Consider the following 13997-nt stretch of genomic DNA (forward strand, 5'->3'; position numbering starts at 1 on the left):
TTGCTTGCTTCGCACTTGAAGAATAATAAGAGCCAGTGTATATTTGTAAGTGAAATTTTTTTCTATGCGGCTTCAATCTGAGACATTTTCCCTATTCCTGTTTCCAGCTATTACCAATTTAGTTAGCTACGTCTGGTTTGGAGTAAACCTGGACAATTACGTGATCATGTACAGTAAGATTGTGATAACTGCCAGGTAAAACGCTGAGTCACTGCTACAGTGTGTTCTGAGTATTTCGAAAGTGCACACAGTTCTCATTCTGTTGTTTAGCCCACATCTTTGTCATTTGTCAGTTTGCGTGACTTTGACTATGTAAAATTATGTTGCGACAACTTTATATTTTTAACTCTGAGAAAAAAGAAGTTTAGTTTCATTAATATGAACATTGAGACTGTGATAAAATTAGTTTTATATTGGAATATTCGGAATACGTGCTTCAATAGCTGACGAACGAAATAAGATGGACTACTAACCCTAAATTCTGAACCCTGGTAACGTAGACAGTCGACTATAATCTCTTTTTCTACAGGTGGTGCTGATTTTAGTGCTCTCTACCACACCGTTCAGAATCTCCTGATTTGTTTTCATAAAATATAAAAATAAACGAAAAATTAACATGAATGACAGACCCGGGTTCAAATATCTCCTCTGACTGAAGCAAATTTCTAAACTCATTACAATGGTTAGCTGGCTAGCTAAAATACAACATTTAAACTAGGCTATTGCTTTTGCATGTCAAATCTTTGCAGGAAACACATTATATTTCTGAAATAAAGTACACCCACACATTAGACAGTTCCGCTTTAGGCATTTTCATTGTGTTTAACTACCTTGCTAACGAGACAGACTATAACGTTAGTACACATACAGCCACCTTTAAAATACATTTCTAACATCAGCGTTGCGATTCGGTCTGGTTGGTAACATTACCAGTCGTATAGAAACTGCTGCAAGATAATTATTTCATGCCCGGTATGTCCATATTCTTTAACTCAAAAACAGTTCGCATTCACTGCTGCCCCTGTACTGATCTACTTATTAAGTAGGCTACTGTAGCTTTAACCCTGCAACGCCACATTTCTAAATTCATGTTAGCTAGCCCTGTAGATTTTCTACTGACAGACAAACAATTAGTAGGTTTGTCGTGTTCAATAGCCCATAGAAAACACCTCAATTTAAAATATAGCATACACTTTCAGTATTTGACATGCATGGTAAAGGAAAATGTTACTGTTAGATGTTAGATGTCTCTAACATCTGCATTGCAATTCAGTCCGGTAGGTAACCTTAGGTAAAGAACAATTCACTTAATATTTGCACATTTATTGAATAACAAAACCACTTTTTTTGTTAAAGTTCTACCTACAATAGCATAAAACAACTTTTACTTAAAAAAAATAATCTTATAATCTTTACTCAAAATAGCCTCATTTGGTTTAATTACAATTAAAAGTCAATCCAATCATTTTGCAGAGTGGGAGGTGGAGGGGTGGGAGGGTGGTGGAGGGGTAATTAAATTGAGTGAAATCTTACCTACCTTAAGTTTAAAAAAAAAAAACCCAGGTAGCCTAATACCTTTAGCCTGTAGTGCAAGTAAAATAGGCACTAAGGAAATAAGGCAAAGCAGGAGGAGTTAGGCTTAGATGTATGGGGCCAAGTAAACATATTATGGCAAGAAGTTCATTCCCAGTGGGAAAATTGCAATGAAGCTAACAATTTCCGGGTGCAGCGTTTTGTACACACTCAGAAGGGTCCAGCTGATGGACAGTAATGTTAACAGAAGAAGACCAGGAAGAATAAATGCACATGTATTAACTGAATTCTTCTTTACCTAACGTTAAAAAAAAGAAAAAAGAAAAACCCTCACAGCTGTGCCCCTGAGATTTTTCCTCTTGCCATCCTAATCCAAATCAAGGTCAACTGGGCCTGCTCAGCATTTTTATACATGCCACACAGCATGATAGGATGTTAATTGCTTAATTTTATCATGCAGTACACCTGTACGGAAGCATTTGCATTCATTATGTTTCTCCACTCATTTATTCAGATTTTTCCTTTAATTAGTCACCTGTTTATATATAGTCAATATAATACATTTCAATTTATTGAATTGCCTAATGTTGCAAAGTATTTATTCTTGTTTTTTAAAAAATTTTTTTTGTTTTTTTTCCCTCTGAGCTGAAATACCATCGCAATGCAAATACGAAGAGTAGGGAAGGTGGTCCTTAGCGTGGAGCAGTCAGAAGGTGTGGGAGCAAGAGTGCGTAGGAGCATTGGCAGAGAACAGGTACGTGTCCTGGAACATAGATGCTCAGAGACACAGAAGATTCATGTGCTATGGAGTGTGGAGTGGAGTGAAGTTCATGGGTAAATTACTTGAAAATCATTTCAAATTGAGATCTCAATTTGACTTTTTCCAAAACAGATTTCCATTCCGGTTAATTTAACAATTGCAGCAGTTTATTACACAACGAACTCACCTCGTCTGTTTTTTTGGGTCGGAATTGTTTGCTGATGTGAAAAAAACAACAACAGACCTAGGGTCAGGGCTGAGAACTGCTGTCTGTTTTCCTAAATCAGGTGGCCACAGGGATTGCATATATCATCATGGAGTGTGCACGGGATCAGCAAAGTCACCTGGCAAATTATACAATTTATGGTTAATTGTGACCCCCATAAAAACTATTCATTTTCTAAATGAAAATGGGAGCAAATGTGAACTTAGACAGACTGTCAAACAAAAAGTGATTGTGTGTGCCAGTATCTGCCTGACGCACTGCATACAGACATATTCAATAAGTTCTGCAGTTGCAGCAATGCATCCATATACACACACATAATGGGCCTCATTCACAAAATGTGTGCCATCACATTTGATTGTAAACTGTGTACAACATTTCCAACAACATTTCGGCATTCATCATCTTTTTCTTACCTGTATTTGTTCGTGGCTGCTTCCTAATGCAAATCACATAAACAGGATTGCGCATAAAATTTACAAACAGTCAGCATTCATCATCTCATACGCCTGGGTTATGCACAAAAACAAAGGTCTACGCATGTGTCATGAATATCATATTGGTTTTTCCTAGGAACATTTTTAAGAACAAAAATTGGAATAATTTAAGAAAAGTTTTGTGAATGAGGCCCAATGACAATAGACATTTACAATAAAAAAAAAACTGTCTTACGAAACTGTCTTGCTTAATGAAGACCAAGAAAAATTCCTTTAGATAAACAGGATACCCCCAAAACGGCCTAGGCAGAGGTATGTGCCATGGGCTGCTGCATAACGGAATCAATAGAAACTGCTGAGGTCAATCGCAGCAAGCCTTCAGTTTTAAGTACACAGCAGCATATTAAAGCAGGCTTCCCATGTACCATGCTAGCATGGGGTTAGCTGCACAGAACGTTCAGGAAGGTCTTGATTTCAGAATGCAATTGGAGTTGTGCATCCCCAGCAAGTTTCCTGCTTAAGCAGAAATAAGTAATTATGTTTTCCCTACCACTGTGAACATTCTTGGAGATTTCTAGGTGTAGTGAAAGCAGAGAATGGGAAAGTTTTAATGTTTGATATGGCATTTTTTTTAAAATTCCTGAAACACCTGTGAATTTCTTCTAAATTAACGAATTACAATCCTAAATGCCATATTCATAACATCATGATTTGTTGATTAAGGAAAGGATTTGCAATTTGTAACATGCAAGTTTTTATGCAGTAGGTATAGTCCAATACTATAAAAATGTGCTATTGTCATGTGTATGGTTCCAATAACCATGCAGAATGCAGCACATGACAGTTTGGGAACATTGCTGTCATTCTTCATTAAGTGGAAAGTGACGTGGATGACTGGCACAATAACATTAATAATGTGATAAAGTACAGTAATGGTGAGAACTGCTTTGGAAAAACTGCTGAACCTCATGATGACTTATGTGAAAACAATGTCCAATCTCTCTTTGATTGCAGCTGAGAAATTTAGACCCATTTTTGTTGTTAGATGAGTTTAAAGTCATCAAGCCAGGAGGATTTCCTGATCACCCACACAGAGGCTTTGAAACTGTAAGTATTTATAGTTTAATTTACTTTTTATTACACATCCTCACTTGTGTTATTGGATTACATATAAATCAACCATGAGGTATGAGATATTCAATATGAACAGTACTGTTGCACCCAACTGAAAATACTGACTGACTGACAGACAGAATAACCAGAATTACCGATAGAGAATTTTTGACATTGAACAATGTAGTTACCGTTACAGTAAGATACTGTATGGTACAGTAAGAATTAACAACTGCAGTTATTATGATCTGAGGAACATAAACGTACTGTATACTGTAGTCTAGGGATGGGTGACAGTTTGTGTTGTATATGTTAACAAATCTGTCTCGTAATGGCTGTACATTGGAGGTGATGAGAGCAATGTCCTCTGGGAAACTAGGTGTGGGTTTGTTTGTCCTAATGATTATTTATGAGGTATGGCCAAGGACAAAGAACACCTAAAATGGATTAAACTGAGCATTGGTGTGGATCTCTAAGACTACAAAAACTAAAATAGCAAAAATGTAATTATGAGCAGAATATTGTACAGATTCAGTCTACAAATGAATCTTTACAACATAATACCACCAAAGTGTTAGTAAGATTGTGTTGTACATATTGTATGTGTAAGTATTGCCATTTATTAAATTCCCTATTATATAAATAGATGGTCATATTTCACAGATTAGATTTGTGTTTTGTGTATATGAATTTTATTAGTATTAATATTAATGAATATTAATATTAATGCAATATTCCTGGCAAACCTGAAACACCTCTATCTACAAAAATGGCATACATGAAGAGCGAGTCACACCATAATAGGGTTCCTCTATAAAAGAGACCTCAGTCTCAATAGGCCGTCCCTCCATAAATAAATATAAAATCAGTTTAAAATTGTGAGAGACACAATTAATGGTTGATGAATGTTCCGTTTGTCCATTATTGTTCGGGAAGGTTTCGCTCCAATGTCGCTGGTGTACTGTAGGTGTCTTTCGTGTGTCTTCACTAAAACCATGTATTTCATCTTCAGTTGATTGTCAATAGTAACTGAATGTGGTAGATCTCCCAGGTTGCATGTCATGGCTTGTTTGCTCAAGGTCGCATGGCTCTGAGGTCACAGGCTGTCCTCAGCTGGAGCTCAGGAAGCCTCTGAGAGACATCTGTTAACCTTTGACCCCTGGCACTCTCCATCCTGTCCTGCCCTGGGATAGAGAGATACATTCACACAGTCTTGGTGACCCTTGTGTCACAGCAGTTATGACAGTTATAAACCATATTGAAAGAAACACTATGGCATATTCAAGTGACTCAGTCATTGATCACAACTTGCCTCTGTTGAAGCATTCAGAACTCAAGATGACTAGTAAGATGACATTCAAAGATATATCATAACCTTGTACGTCAGTCAGTCCCCTCCTGGCTTGTTTATATGGTATCTCTGAATTCAGTGTTGGAACAAAGAAACTGGAAACACAATGGTATCTTTCAGTGCGCCAGCAGGTTATTTTCCTAAGGGTGAACATCTGTGAAAGTTTATCCAGATGTGTCACTGAATATCTGCAGAATTGTTGGAACATTGATTCATTTGTTTTATCCAGTTTTGCTGGATAAAAACTTCAAAGGGTATTTGAGCAGCCTTACGTGTTTAGATTGCAAAGCAAAGTCTTACTGAAGCTGCACAGGGATTGTGCTTCTGCTGCCCAGGAAGCGTCCATTACAGCAAAAACTGTCATAGACCGTTTATCTGATGGGCTTATGTATATACATGCGCAGTATCAGTTGAACTGAAAGATTTCAGCCTTATTTTAGAATTACTGTACCCTTTCTATCTCACAATCAACATGCATAAATACACACGCATAAGTAAATAATTGGACTGCAAGTAAGTAAATGGACTGCATTTATATAGCGCTTTTATCCAAAACGCCTTACAATTGATGCCTCTCATTCACCCATTCACACACACACTCACACACCAACGGTGAAAGGCTGCCATGCAAGATACCAATCAGCAATTGGAGGTTAGGTGTCTTGCTCAGGGATACTTCGACACACCCAGGGCGGGGGATCGAACCGGCAACCCTCCGACTGTCAGACATGTCACCCCCAGTATGCACAGGAGAATTCAGTGGTGACCTATAAATTCTGACTTTTAACCAATTAAATGATAACACCAGGAATTTTCATTTTTTTTAGTATAGTAGTATATCCTATGAAAATACCAAAACCAAAAATGTTTCTGTCCAATTATCTGAACTTTTTGACAGTTTTGGCAATGAGGAAGGCCATTCATTTCAGTTGTGCGCTAGAGTGATTGAGTACAGCTCAGGAATACATATTTTAATTTTCAGAAAATTCCACCTATTATCATGAAAAACATGGGCAGTGTATTTTTTTAATCAGATTTAATTCAAAATGGAGCAAATTGTTCATTTTTATGGGCACTATTTTCAGTATTTTGGTGCCGTGTCGCAATCAAAAGCAATCGTTATGAAGGCAAGGTTCTTTGTAATGGTCAATTATGCTGACCAAAGCAACAGTGTGTCTCTTTGACTTGTTTTAATGCTTTTTAGACAACAATGGAGTTCTATGACTTACGTTATATCGGCATTGCCTAGATAGACAATAATTGATCACAGGATAAATTCACTGAATTTGGACAGAAACATTATCAGCTTTGGTCTTTTCATAGGATACAGTATGTTGATGATACTGAAAAAATGAAAATGACCAATGTTATCTTTTAATACAGTTGAGGCATAGCGACATAGGGGCGACATAGCTCAGGAGGTAAGGCCGATTGTCTGGCAGTCGGAGGGTTGCCGGTTCAAACTCCGCCCTGGGCATGTCGAAGTGTCCTTGAGCAAGACACCTAACCCCTAACCCCTAACTGCTCTGGCGAATGAGAGGCATCAATTGTAAAGCGCTATATAAATGCAGTCCATTTACCATTTACCAATACAGTTGAGGCAAAAAGTTTACATACACCTAGGCTAAAGACATTCAAACTCAATTTTTCACAACTCCACACATTTCATGTTACCATACATTTCCTTTGTTAAGTCAATTAGGGTATATCTACTTTATTTCCATAAGAGATCATTTAAAAATAATAGCTAAGAGACAGATTTATTTCAGTTTTTATATACTATATCAGATTTTCAGTGAGTCAAAAGTTTGTTAGTATTTGGTGGCATTGCCTTTAGATCGCTTAACTTGAATCAAACGCTTGGGGTAACCTTCAACAAGCTTATCACAATACTTTGCCGGAATTTGTGCCCATTCCTCCCGACGGAGCTGGTGTAACTCAGTCAGGTTTGTGAGCCTCCTTGCTCGGACACAATTTTTTCAGTTCAGTGTGCAGATTTTCTATGGAATTCAGGTCAGGGCTTTGTGATGGCCACACCAATACTTTCACTTTGTTGTCTTTAAGCCATTTTGTTACAACTTTAGGGGGTATGCTTAGGATCATTGTCCGGCTGGAAGACCCAGTTGCGACTAAGTTTTAACTTTCCAGTAATCAGATCATCAAAGCATAATTAAGGAGTAGGCCGAGTTAATACCAACATTATATCATCTGTCTGTGCTTGCGTGTCTATGATTGCATTTGACTGTCTGTCTTAATTTGTTGTACATGTATTTGCATTGACACTACAGTTACACTGGTGTTTGCATTTGTACTCACACTCATACTGGTACTTGCATGGACACCCTCATTCACATTTTCTATGCCACTCACACTCACTGGCATTGGCAATCGCATAGACCAGTGGTTCTCAACTCGGGCCAGAAAGGGCCGGTGTGGGTGCAGGATTTTGTTCCAGCCAAGCAGTTACACACCTGATTCTACTAATCAACCTTTGGAGTCTTTACTAAGGACCTTGATTAGTAGAATCATATGTGTAACTGCTTGGTTGGAACAAAAGCCTGCACCCACACCGGCCCTTTCTGGCCCGAGTTGAGAACCACTGGCATAGACACTCGTATTTGCACTCATGCTCAGACAGCGACTAGCCATGTAGTTTCCAGCAAAACCACAAGGTGGCAGTCTATCCTTAAGAAAGAGATGACTTACCTTGCCTTCTATGAACTAGCCTACCATCTGGCTATTTATAGTGATCAATGTAGTATAACTAGATGCTGTATGAAGTAAACCAATGTTAGCTGGATTGTTGTTTGTTAATCTAGCTGTCATTTATGTCCTGCTATTTAACTGGCTAGCTCTTTCATCTGTTTTTTTAGGTAGGTTTACGTGGTTAGTTCTAATCAAAAAAGTTGTTTGTGTTTAAGTGAACAAATTCCTCAAGGAATGAGAGAGATGAAATGAGCAGATGAGAGAGGTCATCCAAACATGTATCATCCACATTTTCATCAAGTAGGAGAATATCACAGATTTTTTGCCAGTTGTGCAATTTCACCTTTGAAAATTCTGAAGTCATCTATGAAAACCTTGCAAGAGTCCATCATTTTCTCAGAAGCAGAGCAGGAGGCATTAGTAAATGGAAGCTTTATGTTGTCAATCAGAAAATGCATGGACAAAAGATGATAGATTAAACCATGCAGGTTAATATTGTTCCTCAATTTTTATAATTATTATATTTCTGCAATCCTCTGCCAAGCAGGATATTATTTTGCTGCTTTGGCCTTTTCCCAGCTTATAGACCACCATTCTGTAGTTTTTGATGGAAAATGCATGATGATTCACTCTCTGAGGGCTGTTCAGTCTAATGGCTATTCATACTCTGAAGTAGGCAATATACTCCAAATGGCAAAAAAATGTGCTAACCTTCGAAAACGAACCACCGGAGCTGAACACTGTAGTCTGTATGCTCAACAGTTTCAGAACAAACTCTGTGTTCTTTGTTTTATGTCACTCCTCGCTACTGAGCAGTGTTGCCAGATTTTAAACATGTACCCGCCCAGTCAGAGCAGCAAACCTGCCCAAAACCTGCCACAAAATTGCATTATTCATTTTTTGTATTTTTAAAACATACATACACACACACAAGATCAAGACCAGGGACAGCAAACACTCGTGAACGTACTCGGTAACGCACACAAACAGCAAGTTCTGTTTCAGCACTATAGTTCATAGAAACATAGGCTGCTCGTTTCTAGCCCATTACAAAGTTCTCAAACTTTGTAGCCTAAACCAAAGACGGGCAGTGAACAACACCTAGGCTTTTCATCTTTTCCATGCGCAATAGGCATAGGAAAATAAAGCTGAACTCTACCCCCGGCTGGTCAACTGTGATGCAACCATCCATGTGACATTTGGATGGACCAATTGCAGACTAATGGCTATTCACTCCAGTGCTAATGTGAATGTGAATAGAAAAATGAGTGCGTACCAATACTTGTGTGACCAGTTAAGACACACAAACACAGTCACATTCACCTAAGCTTACATGGATATGATGTAATATTGGCACTGAAGACACCACAAGCTTTCCTACATTTTCAAAATAACGATTTGTCTTTAAAATGCAGGTTACGTACCTTTTACAAGGATGTTCAGCCCATGAAGACTTCTGTGGCCACAGTGGAAAACTTCATCCTGGAGATCTGCAGGTGAAAAGTATTACCTGCCTTGAGATATTTGCCACACTGGTAGTATATAGCATCAATAGATCTTTGCTTTTTGAAAGTTTAATGTGGAATCGTATGGACACCTCCTCAATGTACTGCCATTGTTATAAAGGACACACTGCACACACACAGCTGGAAATTCCTTAGTGAAGTGAAAGAGCCTTACTTAAGAATTCTAAACTTTTCGGAGACTGTACTCCAGCTAATCAGAAGCTACTGGCCTTAATTAACCCTGAAGTGTACAATACAAAGCTCAGTTTACAGGGTAGTGGAACAGGGGATAATAAAATTGGGTACTGATTGGCTCTGTCCTTCATACTGACTGACTGATTCTGTGTCCTTCATACGATTGCCACACCTGCAGTATGCTTTTCTGAACTCTATCATTACAGAGGGAATTTTCCCACACTTGGTGGGAAAGTGTCATTTTAAACCCTCTTGTGGATACTTTCTTTGGGGGGGAAATAGGCTCATATTGGTCCTTGATGCCTTTGGGAATAAATGAGAATGAGTTGATTCATATATGAACTGCAGATGGATTGATGGCCTTCCGAAAACCTAAGCAAGTTTGAACAAAAAATTTTGGGGAGCTCCCTTGCTCACCGCTCCTCTGTGTTTTTCAGTGGATGACAGCGGGCCGGGGGGTGGTCCATGCAGAAATGCCTGTGTCTGATGAGCCCATGCATGGCATACAGCTGTGGGTGAACCTGAGGGCATCAGAGAAGTTGGTGGAGCCCCAGTACCAGGAACTGAAGAGCCAGGAGGTCCCCAAACCCAGCCGGAGTGGAGTCACTGTGGCTGTCATTTCCGGCGAAGCTCTGGGAGTGAAGGTGCGAAGTTAGCAGGCCCAAAGGCTGTGGAAATGTTGTTAGCCAAGTCTTGCACTGCTGCTCATATAAAGTGGATGCACTCACATTCTCTTTGGTTGTAAGTCACTCTGTATAAGATTATCTATCGAATGAATGCAATCTCTAAATGCAAGACACCAATTCACTTTTTCTATCTGCTCTGCAGTCCTCCTGCCAACCACAGGCATTGTGTTGGAGTAGGGCACTACACGTGTAGCTTGTGTAGACAGACTGCCAGCAAATTTGGACCAGAGGGGTTGCTTGTATGCAGGGAGAAATGTACTGTAACAAGTACATACAGATGGGTGACAAATTAAAGGAAAAAAAAAGGAAAAAACAAAGGAAACCTAAAGTGTCTTAGTAAGGTGTTGGGCCATCACAAGCTGCCAGAACAGCTCCAATGCACCATGACATAGATTCTACAAGTCTCTGGAACTGTACTGGAGATCAAACACCAGTCTTCCAAAAGATATTCCCTCATTTGGTGTTTTGAAGATGGTAATGGAGAGCGCTGTCTAACACATCGGTTCAAGATCTACCATTGGTGTTCAGTTGGGTTGAAATCTGGTGACTGCAAAGGTTATAGCATAGCAATGGGGCATTGTCATCCTGGAAGAAACCACTCCCATCAGGATAAAAATGCTGCATCATAGGATAAAGGTGATCACTCAGAATAACTTTGCATTGATTTGCAGTGACCCTTCCCACTAAGGGGACAAGTGGACCAAAACCATGCCAGGAAAATGCCCCTCAGAGTATAACAGAGCCACCAGACCCCCTCACTGTAGGGGTCAAGCATTCAGGCCTGTACTGTTCTTTTGGTGCAAGTCACACATGCACCTGCCCAATTGTCCAGAATATGGTGAAGGATTAATCAATTGATCATATCCTGACCATATCACTTCATTCCACATCTTTGAAGACCACTGCCTATGGTTTTTGCACCACTGAACTCTCAACGTGCTTTCATCTTTGTAATGAGGGGTTACACACTGCAATTCTACTATACTGGCCCTCTCTATGTAGTTGTCAACAGACTGTTCTTGCTGACAGTCTTATCACGTCCTGCACTGACATTCTCAGTCACCTGAGGAAGAGTTGCTCTTCTGTTTTTCCTTACATATCACACTAATGCACAAGCATCATGGTTATTGAATGTGCACTTTTGACCACAATTTAATATAATTGCCATATAATTTGCTTATGTCTTTCTCATAGATCTAAATGCAGATGTCATTTTATTCACTATTCCTATTGAAACACTAGCTAGTCTTTGTGACTGAAGCTTCTGCCATGCATGCCTCAATAATGAACCCTCTTTTGAAGTCACTTACATCTTTTCCTTTTGCCATTTTGATTCAAAATTGAGGTCAACTGCTCAAAATTTTTATACATACCACAGGGCATGATAGGATGTTAATTGCTTAATAGTATCATGCAGTACACCTGAAAGGAAGCATCAGCATTCATCATTTTTCTCAAATCATTTATTCAGGTTTTTCTTGACTTTGTCTCCCGTCTGTACGTGTCACAGTTCTACACTTCTCAGTGTATTGCTTATTTCTTTTTTAGAGGAATAAAAGAAATGTTGTCCCTGACAGCTAAGTGGATTCATACCATATTAAAGCTTTGGTCTGACTTGAAAAAATAACACTAAGAGAACTTTTTGACCCTTGATTGCAACAGGATTGAGCAGCCTTGAGAAGTACCTACGCAAGGCTCTATTTTCCTTATAACAAGAGGAAAGTATTCACTTTTGTCTGTGTCTCAGTGGTTGGACAGTGGTTAGATGGTGTATAGACAGTGTCCTTCTATAATTTCTTCCTATCTACTGTAATGCAGTAATGTGGCCTGTGGGTTCCCAGGGAAGAGGAAATGCAAGAAGCCAAGGACAACATTATCTGCCTCTCAGTGTCATGCGATTGGCTCAGCAGTCAGAACACCAGGATTTTGCAATTTAGAATTGCAGCAGCCTGCTAGCAGCCACTCAAGATACAGATCAGCTGTCAAAAGAAAACTAAATACACTACAGGGTCAAACGTATGTGGATACCTGACATCCAACATCTCATCCAAAATTATGGGCATTAATATGGAGTTGGTCCACTTTTGCTACTATAACAACCTCCACTCTTCTGGGAAAACTTTATACTAAATGTTGGAGCATTCCCGCAGGGATTTGCTTCCATTCAGCCAGAACAGCATCAGTGAAGTCGGACACTGATTGGGCGATTAGGTCTGGCTCGCAATTGGCTTTCCAATTGATCTCAAAGGTGTTGGATGGGGTAGAGGTCCAGGCTCTGTGCAGGCCAGTCAAGTTCTTCCACGCCGTTCTCGGCTAAACCACTTCTATAGGGACCTCATTGTGTGCCCAAGGGCATTGTCATGCTGAAACAGTAAAGGGCAAAACTGTTGGAGTAGCACAGATTTGTCTAGAATGTGATATAATGCAGTAGCATTAAGATTTACCTTCACTGGAACTAAGGGCTTTAGCCCAAACCATGAAAAACAGCACCAGACCAAGGGGTGTCCGGACACTTTTGGTCCTATAGTGTAGTTGGTAAATGGTCCTGTTGCTAGTGGATCACAGTCGAGTTACATAACCCTGGTCGACAGCTGTTGCCAATGGCAGGCGAATATGTGCTTGCTTGCTGGGTAGTAATTCACGTTTATAGCAGTTGACTTTTTTAGTTTATGTGTGACCTGAGGAAGATGAAGTACTGGTACGGCAATGTTAATGTAGCATGTGGTCATTGTGCAAGGAATCAAACCCGCAGCCGGGTTAATAAGTGACTTTTATCGAGAGTAGGGATTCTGCTGACTGCTTCTGTTCGCACCACCACATCCTTTCTTCCCTGACTTTTATTTGTGTTTGTAAAATTTTATACAGAAGTGCATGTGGAGTCGTTTACTGAGCGTAATTGATAGCAGCTTCAAATAAAAATCCCTTGCATGGAAAAAAGCATTGGCTTTGTTTTCCATAGCTAAATGTTTTCTTTCAATTGTTCAAGTAAAACCACTGTGGTCACTGTTCTGAGGGCTGAAAGTGGGTCATATTAATGCGCAAGTAGATTTTATTTGTCTTCTACTTCACAGGCCAGTGAATCTTATTAAGTGTGCTGCAGATTGTTTATATGGGAAAGCTTGTGCAATGAGAGGCCTATACAGTTTTTTCATTTGCAGTGTCACGGATATCAAATGTGACACGCCCGCATATACGCACACATGCATACACACATATTAAGTGCTAAATTTGTAACTTTGCTGTTGAAGTGATTGTTTTTGTCAGTAAGCTTGTCATACATCAGCTGAGCTGCAGAAGGAGGGATTATTTAAGCAGTACAGCAGGAGAGCCAGTGGTCCAGGATCAAGACAACCTGTTTTATGAAGAGCCAGTGTTATGCTGATAACAAGAATAGTAAAATGACGGAGGCCCAGTGTACTATTGACAAGCCTCTTTTCTGGGCTCTTGTATCAGCAGAGCAGAATCACAAGGATTCCCTGTGATCA

The 13997-nt window shown here is 39.5% G+C and overlaps 1 protein-coding gene across 7 annotated transcripts in view; it reads left to right on the forward strand.

Moving 5' to 3' along the window:
- Positions 1 to 13997, forward strand: part of pir (pirin) — a 25344-nt gene continuing 11347 nt past the window's right edge. Inside the window, exons 1-5 of one of the 7 annotated variants that reach the window (XM_035409267.1) lie at positions 1 to 45; positions 2177 to 2287; positions 3971 to 4063; positions 9542 to 9622; positions 10264 to 10470. In XM_035409267.1, coding sequence (XP_035265158.1) covers positions 2195 to 2287; positions 3971 to 4063; positions 9542 to 9622; positions 10264 to 10470 — 474 coding nt within the window. In that variant the 5' untranslated portion in view covers positions 1 to 45; positions 2177 to 2194. The other 6 variants (XM_035409265.1, XM_035409266.1, XM_035409268.1 and 3 more) reach the window with 6 other exon arrangements.

The sequence above is a fragment of the Anguilla anguilla genome, chromosome 3 (genome assembly GCF_013347855.1).
Source record: "Anguilla anguilla isolate fAngAng1 chromosome 3, fAngAng1.pri, whole genome shotgun sequence".
Taxonomy (NCBI): domain Eukaryota; kingdom Metazoa; phylum Chordata; class Actinopteri; order Anguilliformes; family Anguillidae; genus Anguilla; species Anguilla anguilla.